This window comes from Ctenopharyngodon idella, chromosome 9 (assembly GCF_019924925.1).
Source record: "Ctenopharyngodon idella isolate HZGC_01 chromosome 9, HZGC01, whole genome shotgun sequence".
Classification (NCBI taxonomy): Eukaryota; Metazoa; Chordata; class Actinopteri; order Cypriniformes; family Xenocyprididae; genus Ctenopharyngodon; species Ctenopharyngodon idella.
Window position 1 is genome coordinate 31,027,258 of NC_067228.1, and position 21,217 is coordinate 31,048,474.

Consider the following 21,217-nt stretch of genomic DNA (forward strand, 5'->3'; position numbering starts at 1 on the left):
TGGTGGAAGTGATGTTACAACTGACCAAGGGGGAGACAGTGGAATGAGGGAACCCAGTGGAGCCACTAGGCCGAGGGTCTCCAGTGGAGATGATAGTGGGAGGAGCCAAGGCGTAGCCGACAGGTCGATGGGCCAAGAGCGAAGTGATCAGAGGCTGGAGGCGGAGTCGTAGGATCCTTTCGCACAGGAGCTTCTGGTGGTTGCGCAACCTGCGGCTCGACGTCATAGCAGGGACTCACCGGAGACAGCGCAGGAGCTCTGTGATGGTGGAAATGAAGTGAGACTTGACAGAATGACAGTAATAATAACACATTAATAATAACACAATAATAACAATTTCCCATTAAAGTCCATCAGCCAGTCCTCCGTCTTCGTTCCCTTGGCCGTTGGTGTCGCGGGCTCACTCCCCTGGTCAGATTCACATCGGGGTTCTACTTCCAGGGCGATGGTGAGTCCTGTCCTCTCTTCCTCAAGCTCTAGCTCACTCGTCGTGGCGGGTTGACCCTCAGCATCTGCGGGGGGCACACATGATTCCTCCATGGTTGAAGGTGTTAAAGCGTGCTCTGAGTCTGGCTGTGCTCAGGATTGAGACACAACACTCTCCAGACACCTAATGACGGTTTCCCTCCACTCCAGTCCTGTGGTGTCTGGGAGGTCGATGAGGTGGTTGAAAGTAGCCCCGATCCGGAACAAGGTCTTCAGGGTCTCCCTTCACTCCAGTCCTGTGGTGTCTGAGAGGTCGATGAGGTGGCTGAAAGTAGCCCCGATCCGGAATACAAGGTCTTCAGGGTCTCAACGTCAAGGGAGCTGGTGACTGCTAAGTGACAAAAGTCCTTTACAAAAGAAAAAAAAAATGGCTCTCCTGAGCCAGGACGACAATTTTTGCCCTGTTGTCTGATCATCTGTCATGGGTGTTTGCAGGAAATACAGATGAAGATGATGAATAAAGTTCTAAAACACAAAGTTTAATAAATCCACAAGGCAGGCGAACAGGCAGGAACAAACACACTTTACATAAATGTGAACAGACAAAGACTATGTGAGCAGCAGGAACTCAAATACACAATGGTGAAGAGATGAATGACAAACAGCTGTGATGATAGTTATGATATGGTAACAGGTAACATGGTAACAGATTAGTGGCAGCATGGTAACAGATTAGTGGCGGGAAAATCAAACAAAGGAACACAGGAACTGAAGAATTACAAACTAAAAGTCCATGAACTAAACTAAATTGAACATAATTGTGACAGTAATGTGAAAACCAAAGATTATCTGGAAGCTTTTTCAAGCGAGGAATGGGACGAGATTGCAGCAGAGAAGTGACAGAAGCTTCTAAGCACATACAGGCAGCGTTTATTGGAGGTTATAAAGAATAAAAGATTCTGCACTTTGACTTTTGGGGGATGAATATTTTTGTACATAAATGTTTGGAGCCAGTTAGATTTTTTCCCCCGCATTTTTCATTAACTTTACATTCTCAGAAACACTAAAATGTGTATTAAACTTTCTATGATAGTTTACTGATGCCTTTGTTTAATTGTTTCATATAATGTTGTTCTCTGCAGCAAAATGTCTTGTTGAATGTTGAATATTTTTGATTGCAACTGCAGCTCTAAATATAAAGATGGATATATATTATATCCAACTTTATCAGCATACATAAAGTATACTCACAAAAAGCTATACATAGCAAATGCCTGATTTTTTATTTTGTTGTAAACTATTTCATCGGCCACCTCTTAATATAAAGTTGGATATATAGGTCTAATTTGCTAAATGCTTATAAGGAATGAAGATATTAACATATTATAAACTTTAACATCATGATTTTCTGTAAAGCTGCTTTGAAACATTGTGTATTGTGAAAAGCACAATACAAATAAAATTGACTTGACTTGACTAAATAGTATGTACATGAGGACTGTAAAAATAAAGTGCTACTGGGAATTTCTTTCATTCACTGTTAGGTATATATTCATATACAATAATCATTAAAGCATCAGTCTGTTTGTAGAATGCATACGGAATATAAAAGCGCAATATTAAATATTTAATAAATGAATATCTGGAAATAGCAACAAAGTCATGGAACAGATTGCAGAGGGTAATTTCTCTTCAAGTTGTCCTCTGAGACTCAGATCAGATTCAGCCACTGCAGCATGTGTGTGTCTGTGTGTGTGTGGGAAAAGACTGGTATTTTACATTTTTAACCCACTTGAACATGGAACCTCCACCATTAGACAGCCTCACAGACTGCAAGAGAGCAGATGTTTCTCTGATCCCGAGGACCTTAAAATAACTCTTAAAAAAACATCCACAATATTCATTTATCAACGGAGCACACGGCAAACTCCTCCTACAGTGTATATGAGAGATGTTAAAGGGTTAGTTCACCCAAAAATGAAAATTCTGTCATTAATTACTCACGACTCATGTCATTCCACACCCGAAAGACCTTCGTTCATCTTCGGAACACAAATTAAGATATTTTTGATAAAAATCCGATGGCTCAGTGAGGCCTGCATTGCCAGCAAGATAATTAACACTTTCAGATGCCCAGAAAGCTACTAAAGACATATTTAAAACAGTTCATGTGACTACAGTCATGCAAACTTAATGCTATGAAGCGACGAAAATACTTTTTGTGTGCCAAAACAACGACTTTATTCAATAATATCTAGTGATGGGTGATTTCAAAACACTGCTTCATGAAGCTTAGGAGCTTTACGAATCTTTTATTTTTTTTTCAAATCAGTGGTTCGGAGCATGTATCAAACTAACAAAGTCATGCCCCCCAGTGGTGAACCAATGAAATTTCGAAACACTTATGACACTTATGACGTTACGAATCCTCGTTTACATGATTTCAGTAAATGAGGCTTTGTAACGTCATAAGTGTTTCGAAATTTCAATGGTTCACCACTGGGGGGCGTGACTTTGGCAGTTTGATACACGCTCCGAACCACTGATTCGAAACAAAAGATTTGTAAAGCTTCGAAGCTTCATGAAGCAGTGTTTTAAAATCACCCATCACTAGATAAAAGCGCTACTAAAAGTGTTAATTATTTTGCTGTCAATGGAGGCTGCACTGAGCCATCAGATTTTTATCAAAAATATCTTAATTTGTGTTCTGAAGATAAACTAAGGTCTTACGGGTGTGGAACCACATGAGGGTGAGTAATTAATGACCGAATTTTCATTTTTGGTTGAACAAACCCTTTAAAAACTCACACGAGTCTTTAAGTTTTTGTGACTTAATCGCCTTTAGAGTTGACAAGCAAAGTCGGGGGCAAGAAATGTAGGCCTATTTGAGACAACTGACAGAATTGTATGAAAACCCCAAATCAGTTCATTTTAGACTCACAAAAGATTATGAAATTGAACTTAGAGGGATTACATATTTTGAACATTTTATAAATTGTATCAATCGCTACTTAGTCTGGGCTCTAATGTTATCAAATAAAATATAACTTAACTCTTTCCCCACCATTGATGGAATGTCATAAATGATGGAAAATTCCGTCAATAGTGGGGAAGCGATGTCTCAAAAATGCCTGTGTTTTAACTGTTATATGGTAGGGGGCACTATTACACATCTTCTGAAAGAGTAGAGAATCTCCAGATCACTACACAGGCAGAAAAAAAGGAGCAAAAACAAGCGATAAAAGCATTGCTTATGCACATTGTAGTTCAATATGTTGCTTTTTTTTTTTTTTTTTTTATGAAACTTACCCACATTCAAGTGATGATAAAAAAAATGAATGCATGAAGCTAGAATAATTTTTTTTGTTGTTGTTGTTTAAAGCAGAGGCTCTATTCTTTCTTTTAATATATTGCATGTTCAGATATTCATACAACAAAATATTCTGGCGGGAATGAAAATTTTGTGAAAATTATCAAAAATGCTGGCAGTGGCTGGCAACTTTTTAAAAAATGCTGGTGGAGAAAGAGTTTAAAAAAAATAAAGTGGTCCCAAATATATCTAGACACTTAAAACCACACAATGTCTGATTGCCATTACATTAGATACAAAATACCAAAGCAAATGTCATTTGTGCTCAAATGCTGCCAGAGCTTTCTCAGGAGCTAAGGTTTTTTGATGACTTTTAGTGGATGTATGGAATTAAATCTTAAAGGGGGGGTATCACACACAGTTTCTGCCCATCTCATGTTAATCTTAAGTACCTATAGAGTAGTATAGCATCCTTCATATCGCCGAAAAGTCTTTAGTTTTATCATATTTATAAAAGATACGTACGCTGTACCGAGACTTTCCGAAAACAGCCGAGCGCCTGGAGGCATGTCGTGTGAGCAGAGATAGAGTGACGAGCTGTCACGAGCACGCACAGCTTTTGTGTAGAGATCGTCTGCAAGCTATCAATGGTCAGCTAAACAAATATATTTAAATCATTATCGCTATGACCGCTCCATCTTTCAGTTTCAAACGATCTGTAAATCCAGCATAGAACTGGGCCTTGTTTATGAAACCATAAGCGCCGATCATGAGGGCTCGAGCAGATATATAAAACACAAGATATTCTCCATTCATTTTAACCAATAAAAAAAGTGATTGCAACTATCAGTTTCTATGGTTATTTTAATAACAAATATCGAGAGCGCATCAATGTAATGTGTGAGCACAAAACTCTCAGCTCCACTTAACGCTGGGTTCTTTTTGTGAAATGTTATTGCATTAGACAGGATATTTTCCTATCTAATGCAGTGACATTCAGACATATTTAAGTTTTACTTCTGCATCCAATACATTTGGACACTGAACATAAAAACCTTTAATGTTACTTTTAAATACTTTTAAATATGTGTGTCTTACCTTTAACCAGCACACGAGCTGTAGACACAGCTCTGCCATGATCATTCACTGCGACACACGTATACACGCCTGCATCCTCCAAATCAGCTGCCCGAACTTTCAGCTGAGCCTTATTATTCTCAAATACAGTGTGGGAATGTGGAATGGGCTTATCTGAAAAGATAGAGACAGAAAAAAGAAAAAGACTGTATCTGTAATTGATCATCATTTGAAGTGCTGAGAACTTTTTAATGTTACACATTCCACTGAGAAAGTAATCTAAATTATTCTTAATTCATTATGTAAAAGTTGAGATGGACAAGGTGAAGGTTATCAAGACATGCAGATAAAGCTTCAGCCGAAATACTGACTAAGTTATCTTGGAGTGATCATAAATAGAGTGGTGCAGTGATGACAGTGATGGCCAAGCCACAAGTGTTGTCCCTATATAGGATTTTTCTATTGGTTTTTGGATTATTGCAATAAAATAAGCTCTCTGACCAACAAGAGTTTATGTGTAACGGTCATGTTCTTTTTTGGTTTTATTTTCACTGTTCTGATTGACTTAAACCGGGTTCACACTGTACAATTTTAGCCACGATTTGGCCGTCTGAGACAAATTTTGTGCATCCTAAAAGATTCCTCGGATCCTAGGCCAAAATCTAAAGTTTTTTGACTGTTAGTTTGACGTTCACCGACAGCCGATTAATGACCCATGCAATCAAATTTTACCTCTGACAAAATTCTGCCAGTGTCAGAAGATTTGATGTACAGTCCTGTAGTGTAACCGTTAAATCAAAAACTAATAGGAGCGCAGAACCTGATGATTCAATAAGTGAGACAACAACAAACCACCACTTGCTCCACACATTTTGGCTTTGTTTTTTTTTTTTCCAGTTTTCTTTTCATGAGAAGCCATGATCAAAATTAATGCTAGAGATCATTTATCCCGCATGTAAATGCAGCTCACGTCACTGAACGAGTCTTCTTGCGTGCATCCGTTTTTAATGCGTCTTGACTGGGGGATCATGTTCGTACAGTCTGAAAACCAACAGTCGTAAAGGACTATTATAAATCATACAGTGTGCACCTGACTTTAGTTCTCATCCTAGTTTGTTACTATGGTTTCTGAATGATTAGTTTCACACCTGTTCTTTGTTTTTTTAATTATCATTTACTGTCTATAAGCCCTTAGTTTACCCAGTTATGTGTTTGTTGTTGCCAGTGTTTAATGCGTAGTTGCTTGTTTATTCTCTGTGCTCATTAAAATCCCTGATAACTTGTTCATTCTTCATCTCGTTCTTTTGTGGATTTACACTAAACAGCATGTTTGTGACATTATGATTCTTACAACTTTTATGAATTTTGAAGCCTAAATACAATCGCCAGAAGTAAAAAGATATACCTAGACTATAAACAAACTACACCGCGATTGCATGACGTCAGCATCACAACTATTAAGCTTTCGAAAACTCAGACTTTACTTAAAAACATTTTCCCTGAAAGTTCAGAATTGTTAGCAAAAGTGCAATTTTAAACACAATGAGGCTTTAAAAGTGGACTAGTGAGAGAATGTTAGGTGTGATGACGTTTACTCTGTGCATAATCCCATTTAGCCACAAGTAAAAGCTTTAAAAAAATCACAAGGGGGGTATTACTGATGTATTTTATGTCATAGAATAAAACATGAAAATATCTTGAGTTTGTGTTCACTACAGACCTATTACATAAAACCCCATTTAAAAAAAAAAAAAAAAAAAAAAAAAAAAAAAAAAAATCAACAACAACATTGACTTGGGGTGCTAAAATGCTAAAAACTTTTTTCCGTGTTTTGGCCTACAAAAATATGTCATCCCTGCAGCACTTTATACGCAGTTTACCCTCACTCCTGAGAAAGTGCCCTCTGGTGGCACTGGAGGGATTGCTGTGTGAATGTATCTGTCAAATGGGAAATGTACAGAATAGCATATGACCATACTAATCATACTTTGTCTCCTCTTTGTTTGCAATATAATTAACATTGTTAAATGTTTTTGCTTGTAATTGGCTTTGTTGCTAAATGTTCCCGAGACCACCATGATTCAAAGAGCATTCCTCTCAAAATCATGAGGAATATGCTTTTTCCGACTTTCCTTTCTTTTTGTACAACCCCCTACTTTTTCCAGGGATTGTAAAATCAGCCTGTACAGATGCAGTAAGCTCTCTCTCTCTCTTAGATGTCTGACTTACCATGTCCATCTGTGTGTAATATTTCAGGGTGAGTGATGCATGTTTTGCCTTTATATGGTTGTAAGGTCTAATATTTTCTCATAGGCTCCTACTGCGGCTCACAGTTTCTCGGGGAAACCCAGAGTCAAACTCAAGAGACTTTCAGCTAGTCTGTATTAAGAACACCACCATCAGTCTTACAGTCTGATTCTTGTTCAAGGACAACACAGAGAATCTACAGTTTATATGGAATTAAAACTGCTACACCAAAGGGCCCTTTAGCAAAGATCAAATATACAAAAATAGATTATGGAAATACACTAAAATTTCAACATGAATGTCATATCATAGAAAGGAACACATTTGGAACTGGCATTATCCTGTGCATGCTAAAATTCACATAAAATTCACATTATTAGTAGTATTTGCTAAGGCAAGCATCACTAGTACTATTGCTTAAACAGACTGTGACAATAAACCCCTCTAAACTATCACTTTAATAGTGCCCTACCATTGACCTAGACTGACCTACCAGCCAAAACAGAACAATAATATCACTCTAAATCATAAAGTATATTTTATCACTTATGTGCAATAATGTATATATTATATTCACTAAGTAATAGTAATTGCTGTATATAGTACTTAGCTATACTTAGCTGTATAAACCTAGTACTTACCTACTTGTCTAACTGTCAATTCTTTTTTTTTTTTTTTCATTCTGTGTACCTTGTGGTACTATTTTCTATATTTATTGTCGGTTTTTATGGTTATCTTTTAGTCCCCTTGACTGTTTACTACACGTGTCACTGTTGTTTCCTGAAGAAACTGTTTAGTTTCATGCGAAAAGTGACAATAAAGATGACCTTGACTTATACTTTAAAAACAATGAAAAATAGGTGAAAAGCTGAAAAAATCCCACAGACAGTGAACGAGGGACCCGAGTCACATCTAGAGACCAACACCACAGAGACTTGGGAATGGGTTTTCTATTCACCAGTAAACAACACCTTAGCAACTGCATAGCAACATGCTAAAAATCACTCCAAACTCCTTAGCACCTGTCTATCAATGCCATAGTAACAACCCAGAACACAACACAGATCTAGCAATGACCTTGCAATGTCCTAACAACCATTCAGAACACTTTAGCAACCACATAGCAACACCCTGCCAACCACCCAGAAAACACTGGCATTGATGGGGCGAGTTTTTAAACTTTTGTTTTCTTGTAACAATTAAACTGAAGCATTGTGCTTGAGATATAACAGTAAAGATATATTCCACAACGTTTACGTTTGTCATCCATCTAAGGTGTATCTCCAGCCCGAGAAGCTGGGATAGCATAGGACTAGCAGTTTGGAGAATGGATGGATGGATTGACAGAACTTTTAGGATTGTTTTTTAGACGCTGGGATAAATGTTACATTTTGGATTATTGTTGTGTTGTTTTGAAGGTTTGGTAGCATTGTTCAGGCTCTTTGAGAACCCAACAATGAAAATGTCAATACAATTTCAGTTCAGTTCAAAATTGCAGCAGCACTACTTTTACATGCAATTGTCGCTATGAAACTCAGCTATAAGACTTAAGATGTGGTTGCATTCACAATTTCACATGGACAGCAGTTAAAGGGTAACACTAAATACAGCCTATTTTAGCTGGACAGAGAACAGAGTGATACAAACACACACACTAACCTTCATAACCCTTCTGTCTCAGACATGAGCAGAGACAGACGTCTAGCAATTTATCTCTCCATGGCATGGCATAGTAGGTCAAGAACATATAGTCATCTTCATAGAAAAACTAGTCATCTTCATGCTTTTTTGCCCAGTACTTTCTCTTTTTTAGGTTTTTGAAAACAGCACTAAAACAGCAACACTATTGCCCTCTACTGGTTACAAAGAAGCTGCTTAACTTCACAGCTTTTTTATAGTTATTTTAATACATAAATTGTTAATTTCCTTGGCAACTACTGTAGCTAAAATAAAATGTTTACGCTTTTTAACATTTTATTTTATTTCAGTTAAAGTTCATTTTTTATTTCAAGGAACAAAACAGTTTTTTTATGGTTTTAGTTTTAGTTAACTATATTAATCCTGGTTTTATGTGATATTTAGGGGCGGATATATTTACATGTATTAACTTAGCAGATGCTTTTATCTAAAGTGACTCGCAAATGAGCATTACTGGATCAATGATAACTGGATGTATCATTTAAACAGTGTGTCATCTTACCATTGTGCAGCCAGGAGAGCTCAGGCAGCGGTCTGCCCTCTACTGAGCACTGCAGGATGAAGTCCTGTCCCTCTGATACCGAACAATCTTTCAGAGTAGAGCTGAACACCGGGGGTTTAGCCTCCACCCTCACACCTACAACATACACAAATACACAAATATAATCGGCCATTTGAAACCACATGGCATCTGAAAGCAATTGGTTTCACCAATATGTGGCACTGTCAGACTAATAATAATAATAATAATAATAATAATAACATTATTATTAATATTATTTATAAATGATTGTTGACAAATAACTTGTCCATATACTTTTCTATCAAGATTTTCAATTAGGTTAAAATATAAAAGAATAGAATAACCATTCCACTATACAGTACCATTCAAAAGTATTGCAGTAATACAAGTATTGTATAACTTTTTTTTTTTTAAATAAAGTGTTACTTTTGGTAACACTTTATTTTACAATCTCTCTTTTACACATCTTACATGTATGTACTATTATATAGTAATAACAGTAAATTATGCATAGCTACAAGCAACTAACCCCAAACCATACCCTAACTCTAATTATATAGTAAGTGCATGTTTTTATTAATTTTACTTAGTACTTATTTGTATAATTACAGTCAAGGGCATCTTAAAATAGAAAGAATGCATTAAATTAATCAAAAGAGACAGTAAAGACATAATGTTTCTAACAAAAGATTTTAAATAAATGCTGTTCTTGTGAACTTACTAATCATCACAAATCCTGAAAAAATGTATTGCAGTTTCCACATAAGCATTAAGCAGCAACTGTTTTCAAAATTATATAATAAGAAATGTTCCTTGAGCACCAAATCAGCATATTAGAATGATTTCTGAAGAATCGTGTTAATGTATAATCCATGTATGAATTAATGAGCTCATAAAAATTAGAAATATCTAAATTAGAAAAATCTAATAGCATGGCATAATATAGTGATGTCACTGCTTAACATGTAATGATCTTATAAAGATGAATAAACTGTTGTTTTTGTTATTATGCCACCTTTGTTTACATTAGAGTTACTGTTTTAATTTAAAAGAATGTAATTAACTTGACAAAATGTACATAAATAAAAAGGTCTAATACTCAAGCTTCAATTTTTGTCCTCTGTTTTACTCTAATAATGTCATGGTGACAGTAATTTCTTAATTTGTGTGAGGAGTTATGAAAATGAAAAAGTCGATTCATTTAATATGACATATGAGCCTCAGCTGCATCCATTGAGGGAAAAAAAACCTCCTGTATGGTCGTCATGAAAGCACTTGACTAAACAACATCCCTTAGGGCTTTTATTTCAAAAGCATGCATATTTGGAGAAATATTGATTGATGTGTTTCATGTGTTTATTTCAAATTTCTATAGAGAGGAGAGGAGTAATATTTAATCTTTTTTTTTTCCAAAGTGTGGCGAAGCCAGAGGGTGCCCTCACACAGAAAGTACATAAGCAAGACTCATAGAGTCAGAAATCTTATGACATTCCAGGAAATCCCTTTGGACAAAGGCATCCAAAGATCGCTGCAGCTGAATAACATTCAGATAATAACACTTTAACTGATGAAACATGATAATAATAATAAACATGATTTTGGTGATATATGGTTTATCTGTGTTCCTCAAGCCATCTCGGGTATTTTTATAAGAATAAAGTATATTTGTAAAGCAATGCTAATTCTGCCTCATTCTGTGATAAGAAGCACATGGGGTCACAGAAGGTTATTTCACTAGACTGTCAAAATAAAAACATGGTTTTAATGTAATACATTGTCATGTTTTGATGTTAAGCTAAAATGCTAGCTAGCCCTTATGCACCTGTTACAATGTTTTATGACAAATTTTGAAAAGTAAAGATCATTGGGATGTCTGAATCATTGTTCTTTTTTTAAGAAGATCATTTGATATAAAGCCAAAGGTGAAGTGAGAAGTTTAGTCAAAGAACTGAGGGATTAAAACAGTGTGAATAGAAAGTCGCAAGTAAATATAATAAAGACAAAAGAATAATAATTAGAGGTGATCAGGCCTGTGGCTTTAGCTGCATTGCATTTCTAGACTGCGTTTCATTTTCTAGACTTTTTCCCCATAAAGATATTTCATTAAAATGAATTTCTAATAACTTCAATGAGACCACACTTGTGCTTGTAGGGCAAAGGCTGCATGAATTATATCTATTTTAGTTTGGGTATGCCATTTCTTGGGGTTTTTCAAATGGTGTGTGAGGGTGGGGGGATGCGGGGCGGGGGTGCAGGATAACAGGTTAAATGCCGATACCTAAAATGTAGATGTATAAAATGAGTACTCAGTTCTTACGCTTGACAGTCAGACTCCAGTGGACCGCAGTCTTTCCTTTTTTGTTGGTAGCGGTGCAGCCATACTGTCCTGTGTCAGTTATGTGAGCGTTCTCCAGACACAGGACGTGCAGACTGCCCTCCTGTCGTGTGCTGACGCCTGATCTCTGTCTGAGAGGAGCTCCATCTTTCATCCAGCTCACTGTTGGCTCTGGAGACCCAGACACTGAGAGAGCACAGAATGAGATCACTCATTTAACAACACCACATAACTTTACACAACTTTACACAACATCTACAGTTCTTCCTAATATTTAATCAAAATTCAAATGTAAAAGTTTCCTTTGTATACGGGTCATTGACGAATAAGGTTTTTAAAAGTGTAAAAAAACCTAATGGAAATATAATTAATTTTGAAGTTTTATTAAGTGTTAACAATGAGATTATGTGGTTTTTATAATCAATTAACACTGCTTTTGTCATTTGATGGACAAAATTTGTCACCAAAAAAGTCATTTGGTTTAACCAAAATTTCGGTTTTACCGAATGACAATTTTGGTTATACTGAATGACGATATTTTCAAACAATGATAATAGGCTTATATCTAGCTAGCTAGCTAACAAAAGGACAATCAAACATTTTATATTTAGTACAAGTTTTTAAAATATTACAGCATTTTCCATGTTTTATAGTGGTTGTACTGAATGACCTGACATGTGTATGAGCAAGTGAAAACATTAATTTTTCAAACAGTTAAGAGAGAGTTAGCTACTTTGCTTCACGACCATGTGATCCTTTGCAGGTGTCTGAATAATGTCACATCCTGTCACATGATATTGAATGCATGACTTGATCCAAAATTGTCCCTTTATATTGGTTACTCCGAATGACATGACATGGCTGATGGCTGATTGGCCTTTGGACGGTTAAACTGAATGACCTTTTGACACTTCAAAATCTTTAAAATACCTTTATATATAGCAAAATATAATTAAAACCTTTTGGATTCAATAAAAGTGATCTAGTTGTACTACCTTACATACTTTGGATGTCATATCAGTGTTTTTTATTATTATTAATGCCTTTGGACAAAAATGTAATTGACCCATACATTTGTTTCCCTCAGCAAAGAACTAATTGTCACGTAATTATTGTAGGACGTCTTTCATATTTCCAGAAAATAAAATCAGAAGCTAAGATTTAAGGACAAAAATCTTAACCTAAAGATCATAAATGTTCATACAAATCAAGATCTTCCTGTTTAACTTTATAGAGTGTTTTTTGACCCACTTAAGTGGGACTTAAGTACATCTTTACTTGTATTTCATCTTTATATATGTAATTGCATGATTAGTTCTATTTTCTTTGAAATATGGTTAAAGTTAATATGTACTGCCGAATGTACTGACATTAAAATATACGTGTGTTATGCATTAAAAATGTATTTGAAAATATGCAAATGTAATGATGAAGTTGCAATTTAGTACATTTAAATAAATATTAACTTTAGCTGGCCACATCATAGCTGCATTAACCAATCAGCATTCAAGACCGGAACTAAATACTAATACTAACTAAATTCTATATTTGATCCCAGACATTTCAATTCACCAGACTCACCTTGGCATCTGAAAGTGACCTTTTCACCCTGCACAACCTCTTGGCTCTGAGGCTGATAGTCAAAACTGGGCAGAGTTTCTATGATATCCATGTTGCTCTCTCTGGTTTGTTGGCGGCTGTCTCTGCTGGACTCCACCCGTGACGGTTCAGGCATCTGTCCTGGAGCTCTGAACGTCTCCGAAACTCTCTTCGTGCCATGTGACTCATTCTTTACAATGTTTTGACTTCTTAAATTGACAAAGTTTGATGTCTTGTCACTAGCTGGTGATTTCCCCTCTGTGGATTTGCTGATGGGTTGTGAGGATAGGGATGATGTTATTTTTGGTGTGTCATTTCTGGTCATGGGGGGATCACTAGCAACAGCGGTAGTGGACAGTGGTGTGCGTGTTTCCATAGTTGCTGTTCGGACAGGTGTGCTAGAAGTTTTCTGTTTTCTGTCAAGACCGTTGGTGCTGTGCTTGACCACAGATGGTTCAGAGAGATCCTGAGATCCTTTGGGAATGCTAAGGAAAGAAAGAATTCAAATGAACAGTCATTGCTGACTGTAAAGGTGCACTAGAGTAGGGCTGTCCAATACTAAAGATTTTCCTTTAGTCGACTGTTAGTCATTCATTTAATTCATTAGTCGATTAGTCGGAGGGGGGGGGGGGGGAATATTAAGCATTTAAAATATAAATTAAAGCGCTCAAGCACACGCATAAAGCCTGCTACAGCGGCATGAACTTCGCATTAACTTTTCTGAGATCAGAACGCAAACAAAATAAGTAACCTAATAAGTAACAGCCTTAGAAAGGAAAACGAGTTTGTCCACGTTGTCGGGGAGAAGTGAGCTCCATGTCTTGCTCACAATGAAGATGCGCTCTGACGGCATGGACATGGAATTTAAGTTAAACATGTCGTGCAGTAAGCATGCTACTAATTAGCTTCTACACTCCGCAAGAACACTTGGATATGCGCCTAATATTAGTGCACATTTATCTAGGTTATCGTTAACGTAAGAGCAAGCGGCCATGTAAAGTGGCTAACATTAGGCTACTAGTACTTACATGTTTTAAACGATAAGTCATGCAGCCATGTCGTAATTACAGTAAATAAAGCTCTGAATACTTTCGAATCACTCTCGATGTCATACACCGATCGGTCGGCACAGCGCCGCTTCAAGTCGAATACACCTTAAATCTGCAGTGGTTAGGTGGTACAGCGGCCACGTGGTACAAGTCGTAGCTCACAGAAAATTATGAGTCTACCCGTTGTAATTACATGTTATACAAGCATGTGAAGGCTTTTTACAGTTCAGAATTATTACAGTAATTATGACATGGTATGAACGCACCTTTATGTTTGAGGTTGCGCATCACTTTTTTGTGATCGTTCTTTACCCTCTCGAAATGTTCTCACAATTTGGATTTTCTGCCCGACATATTACTGCATGGACCAGCCGTGCACGATCTGTCACTGCGTGAATTCACCAATTCCTGTGGAGTTTTTATTTTTTTCAGTGACTACCCGACTACCTTTAGTCGATTCATAGGGGGCAGCCCTACACTAGAGCAAGGGTTTTCAAACTGGACCAGGACCAGGGGTCCGCAAGGGAGTACTAGGGGATCAGTGTAAATGTTTACAGAAAAAGTGTAAAAAAAATCATTAAATTAAGGTATAAATAAATAAATAAATAAAATAGTAAAAAAAAAAAAAAAAGTAAATAAACATAAAAAATAAGAAATACTGCATTCAGCCAGTTATATGACTCAACATGTAGATTGAAACAGATTTTTCTAGGCCATGGACATATCTTCAACTCATGTGCATGGACATAATTGTAGAAATATTTATCAAAAGTACTATTCATTTTTTATATCTTAAATGGAAAAGACATTTGGTCTTTGAAATTTAGTACACTGCTCAAAAAAAATTAAAGGAACACTTTTTAATCAGAGAATAGCATCAAGTCAGTTAAACTCCTGAGATATTGATCTGGTCAGTTAAAGGGATAGTTCACCCAAAAATGAAAATTCTGTCATCATTTACTCACCCTCAAGTTGTTCCAAACCTGTATAAATTTCTTTGTTCTGCTGAACACAAAGGAAGATATTTTGAAGAAAGTTTGTAACCAGGCCACTTTGGGGCACCATTTACTATGGAAGTCAATGGTGCCCCAGAACTGTTCAGTTCCCCATATTCTTCAAAATATCTTCCTTTGTGTTCAACAGAACAAATAAATTCATACAGGTTTGGATCAACCTGAGGGTGAGTAAATGATGGCAGAATTTTCATTTTTGGGTGAACTATCCCTTTAAGTAGCAGAGGGGGTTGTTAATCAGTTTCAGCTGCTTTTGTGTTAATGAAATTAACAACAGGTGCACTAGATGGGCAACAATGAGACGACCCCCAAAACAGGAATGGTTTTACAGGTGGAGGCCAATGACATTTTTTTCCCTACTCATCTTTTCTGATTGTTTTTCACTAGTTTTGCATTTGGCAAGGGTCAGTGTCACTACTGGTAGCATGAGGCGATACCTGGACCCTACAGAGGTTGCACAGGCAGTCCAACTCCTCCAGGATGGCACATCAATACGTGCCACTGCCAGAAGGTTTGCTGTGTCTCCCAGCACAGTCTCAAGAGCATGGAGGAGATTCCAGGAGACAGGCAGTTACTCTAGGAGAGCTGGACAGGGCCGTAGAAGGTCCTTAACCCATCAGCAGGACCGGTATCTGCTCCTTTGTGCAAGGAGGAACAGGATGACCTCCAGCAGGCCACTGGTGTGAATGTCTCTTACCAAACAATCAGAAACAGACTTCATGAGGGTGGCCTGAGGGCCCGATGACCTCTAGTGGACCTGTGCTCACTGCCCGGCACCATGGAGCTCGATTGGCATTTGCCATTGAACACCCGAATTGGCAGGTCCGCCACTGGCACCCTGTGCTTTTCACATATGAGAGCAGGTTCACCCTGAGCACAGGACAGACGTGAAAGGGTCTGGAGAAGCCGTGGAGAACATTATACTGCCTGTAACATCATTCAGCATGACTGGTTTGGGTCAGTGATGGTCTGGGGAGGCATATCCATGAAGGGACGCACAGACCTCTACAGGCTAGACAATGGCACCCTGACTGCCATTAGGTATCGGGATGAAATCCTTGGACCAACTGTCAGACCCTATGCGGGTGCAGTGAGTCCTGGGTTCCTCCTGGTGCGCTACAATGCCCGGCCTCGTGGCGAGAGTATGCAGGTAGTTCCTGGAGGATACCATTGACCCCCACGCTCACCTGACCTAAATCCAATAGAATACCTCTGGGACATTATGTTTCGGCCCATCTGACGCCGCCAGGTTGTCCAGTAGCTCAGTGATGCCCTGGTCCAGATCTGGGAGGAAATACCCCAGGACACCATCCATCGTCTCATTAGGAGCATGCCCCGATGTTGTCAGGCATGCATACAAGCACGTGGGGGCCATACAAACTACTGAGTACCATTTTGAGTTGCTGCAATGAAATTTCAGCAAAATGGACTAGCCTGCTGCATCATTTTTTCACTTTTGGGGTATCTTTCAGTCCTCTGTAGGTTGATAAAGATGTAGCATCCTTTCGTTCCTAACACATTACCCAGTCCATATCAGTATAGATATCTAGCTTTTTCCCCATTGAGATCTGATGTGTTTTCAAAGTCCTTTAATTTTTTGAGCAGTGTATTTTGTTCTAAATTTATAAATGCAAGTCGAAAATAAAAGGAGAGGTCTTTACTTACATGGCTGTCTCAGTGTCTCCATCTGCAAGAAAGCAACAGAATAAACCATAAGAATTTCAGACTTTAAACTGTAAGCTATTTAGCAGGATAATTTTAAGACATTACTGAAACCCATATTGCTATAGTTACTGCCCTGTTCTGTTACCAAAGATTAATTATGGTCCAACAAGGACCCGGGGCTCCAGCCTTATTGGTGGCCCTCTTTTCTCGCAATTTTGAGATGTAATATTTATACAATGTGAAATTCTTTTCAAAATATGAGAAATAAAGTTGCAATTGTGAGATATAAAGCTGCAAAAATGACAATGAATTCTTCATTTACAAAATACTTTGCCAAAGTATGCATTTTCATATTGTGCCCAGACTGGCCTGGTCTAGAATCCATCCGTAATCTGTTTCTCCATCAATCCATCTTTCTCTGTTACCTTGCACAGTGAGTTCAGCGGTTGCAGAGGCTTTCCCGGCACTGTTGGCCACCAGACACGTGTACACGCCAGCGTCCTCTGAGCACACATGGCGAATCTCCAGGAAATGCATTCCTGATCTCTCAAACATGTTATAGTGATCTGATAGTTGGATCTTCTCTTCTCCCTGACACAGGGGAAACACAGGGAATGAATGTTCCCACACTACCTGCACTTGACCCAACCTGTGATTTCAAACATTGTTTAATCATGTCTCACCTTATACCACTGCACCAGTGGCTGGGGTCGCCCCGTGATCTTGGCAGAGAATTTGCCACTCTGTCCAACTTTGAGATACAGGCGAGAAGGTTTAGTCACAAACTTTGGGGGGCTTTCACCCCAGATACTGGGTCTATTCTCTACTGCAGGAACACCCATAGATCCACTGGTGACAAAAGAGAGAAAATGTATGTAATGCTTCTAATTCACAAGACTAAACCCAGGAACATAAATGTATTGCTTGAACATGCTGTTTCTTTTAAAATTAACCCAGTTATGTCCTCAGGTGGCTGGCAGCAATGGCAAAAATATTAATTAAGAATGCAAATTTGACAGAAATTTCATAGCTTATCAATTTTTCTCACGTTTTTTCATTACTAACCAGCTCCGAGATGAACCGCAACAATACATTTAATTTTAAGTAATAACAAATTAGACTACAAGACTTGTGAATCATTTTCTTCACATGATGATAGAAAAAAAATACAGTAACAGTAAATAATGAATAACTAACTACCAAAATGATACGGCATGTTGTGTATTTGATATTAATGCATGAAATTTCCTTGTGTAGTGCTTTTTGGATGGTATGTATCTCACCCTGCTCTGTTGGAGGAAGGAAGGCTGTATTTTTTCCCAGCATTTCCTGTGTGGGATGGAAAAGGTTATTCATGAAGCTCCAAATACAATGTATAAACTCATCCATAAACACACAGAATTCATGAGAAACTTAAAAAGCACATATTTCCCCTCTCCTCTTTCTCTTTCTCTTTCTCTCCTTCCTTCATAAACATGCTACAGCTGCTATTATCTGCTGCTAGTTGTAAAATACTTGAATGGCTCCATATGTTTGTGTTTTTGTGAAGTATGCTGGGGGAAGTTTATTAAGCATTTATTAGTCTATAAATCAGTACAGATGTAGTGCTGCATCTCTGACTGTGAATACTTTTACTGCAGGTAAAAAGTGTAAAATGAGAAATGCACTGTGATGTAAACTTTTATGCACTGTAGAGTCAACTGCAAAGTAAACTGGGATGTATTAGAATGCAGTATACACTTTAGTGTTTATTCTATTCTGTAATATTTACAATAGGAGCACAATAGGAAAAGTGATTTTTGTTAGTCTTTAGGAGAATTTGTATGTAAAATGTTAAAGAAACACTTCACTCAAAAGACATGAGCTTTCTTTCTTTGGTGGAACTGTGAAAATGTTACAGAATGTCCAAACTGCTACAGAATGTCCAAAGGTGATTTGAACAGTCAAGCTCCAAGAAAAAAAGATAAAAGTACATACTGTAAGCTTTGTTTGATAATGAAAAGAATTAATGCTATCAATGCTATCAAACCTCTTGAGGTGATGCGAATGTCAGCATGGCCATCAAGACCATCTAGATAATTATTTACCTTCCACAATGATCTCCACGGTAACCTGGCAGCTCCCAGCATCATTGACAGCTTCACAGGTGTAACGTCCTCCATCGTCATCCTGGACTTCCTGGACCACCAGACTAAAGGTTCCACGAGCACTTTGTTCCATAGAATAACGATCTCCTGCTATCAGCAGCTTCCCATTCCTAAACCAGCAGACCTGGGGCTCTGGAAAACCACGTACCTGACAGAGATCACATATACACAGGAAGCTAAGAGATAAACACTCTAAGAAATGTAAAATTAGTCAAACATACATAAAGAGAACAATGTCTTTCTCTGCTGTTTCTGCACACAACCACATAAACACAGTAATTACATCAGCAGTAATTAGTCAACATGATTGTCCAAGCAAACGAGTGTGTTAGACAGATATAATGCCCTCCTGTCACTAGCATTCTTGATTCTGACCAAAGGATCCTGCTGGGTGTGTGAAACAAGCCAAAACTGTGTTCCATAATTAAAAGGTTCAGTGAGACAAATATGAACAGCATTCTGGACATGCTTGAAATCCAGTGAACAGAATCGGGAACAGCCTTCATTACTAGTTACTCAGTAACTGATTATCAGCATTGCCCTGCTTATAGACCAGGAGGGAAAGAGCTCTGCTACTTATTTCCTGACTTATTTCCTGAGAGTGCAGCATGTGTGTGTGGTGTGTAATGAACAAGAGAAACTTCATACCAACCACAGTACCTCTCTTTCTGTCATAAATCTTTCTTGATTATAATAATTTATGCCAGAAATTCAAAATAACACTAGCAAAAAAAGTGCAGAAAATGAATCATGGTACCATGGTCCAACAATCCTACTTCTGTGGTTTGTTGGACATGGTACTATGGTAAATCCAGGACTGTCCAATCCTGCTCCTGGACAATCAACGTCTTTGCATTTAGCTTCCTAAAATGGCTGCCCTACAATGCAATGACTTGCACACAAAGGTATCTCGCGAAAGGGCAGCATGACGAGCATGATGGTAACTAAGTGGATATGTATAGAGTCCACAAAGAAACATTGTGAAGGAAAAAATATGAGATGGTGGAAAAATTATTTGTAAATGCTTTTGCATTCTCTCGCAAATGTTTTTTAACGTTTCATCTAGAAGCTTTGCGTTCCGCCGAGACACTTTGCGTTCACAAACGCAAAGTTTCTTGGGGATATGCAAAGGTTTTGCAAGTGAACACTAAGTTTCTCAGGGGAACGCAAAAGCATTGACTTATTGTTTTTATTCCATCTAATTTTTTTTTCCAACACCATGTCCCTTTAGGGGCTCCGTAGATATTTAATTACTACAGCACTAATTTCTCGCTAGAAATGAAATTAGAAACATACAATTACACACAAACTTTCAGATTCCAATTTTATTTTTTTCATCCCAACTATCATGGAAATGAATGAACAAGATAATGGGATATCAGAGGATACATCTATGCTGCCTTCAAAAATCAAACAGATTAAGATATCTCAGTAGGCAGGATGTAACACGATCACTAGATTTGGATGGGGCTTCTTGCCTTCCTACATCCATATGCTGCCTGCAGAATGAGCATTTTTCAGCTTTTGGATGCAGCCCGTGAGACCTCAATTAGCTGGTACAGGTGCTAAACTTAAACTTTGTAGGACAATGGCCCTCCAGTAGCAGGATTGGGCACCTCTTTAAAGATCATGGTACTACTATGGTAATACTGGTTTTGGCCATGGCACAGTAGTACTAAAAATATTTTCCTTTAATTACTTTGGAATACTGTTTAAATACCATGGTAAACAAATATGACAATCATATTCCATGGTACCCATTTTCAGAAGAAATGCCCATGTGAAACTCACCAACACAATGTTAGGGTAGTTGCCAGGTAGTTACACAGTTACTAAGGTGTTCTAAGTGTTTTTAATTGTAAAAAAGCAGCAAACTAGCCTTCCGGATAAGCCTACAAATTGACGTCATGAGCAAAATAAGAACTAAACTTGTCTTGCCTCAGCAAACACCACTTAACATGCATTATTTTCATTCGTCCTGAGAAATCTTTTGTAGCATTGAAATGTCTATCTGTTATAGATCAGCACAATAAAAGGAGCACCTGATCCGTCTATAATAGAACAAAAACAAATGACTGAGTCATTATGATGGGAGCGGTACTACCGTGGTTCTTGTGAAGAGTTCAGA

General features: G+C 37.7%; 1 protein-coding gene across 2 annotated transcripts in view; it reads right to left on the minus strand.

Annotated features, from left to right (window-relative positions):
• mylka (myosin, light chain kinase a) overlaps positions 1–21,217 on the minus strand; it is a 105,965-nt gene that overhangs the window by 47,405 nt on the left and 37,343 nt on the right. For both annotated transcript variants that reach the window (XM_051905890.1, XM_051905891.1), the window contains 9 exons: positions 19,030–19,237; positions 18,226–18,271; positions 17,626–17,791; positions 17,368–17,533; positions 16,943–16,964; positions 13,198–13,700; positions 11,599–11,802; positions 9,261–9,395; positions 4,835–4,987 (listed from right to left, as the gene is read on the minus strand). In XM_051905890.1, coding sequence (XP_051761850.1) covers positions 4,835–4,987; positions 9,261–9,395; positions 11,599–11,802; positions 13,198–13,700; positions 16,943–16,964; positions 17,368–17,533; positions 17,626–17,791; positions 18,226–18,271; positions 19,030–19,237 — 1,603 coding nt within the window. The remainder of the gene's footprint in view (positions 1–4,834; positions 4,988–9,260; positions 9,396–11,598; positions 11,803–13,197; positions 13,701–16,942; positions 16,965–17,367; positions 17,534–17,625; positions 17,792–18,225; positions 18,272–19,029; positions 19,238–21,217) is intronic.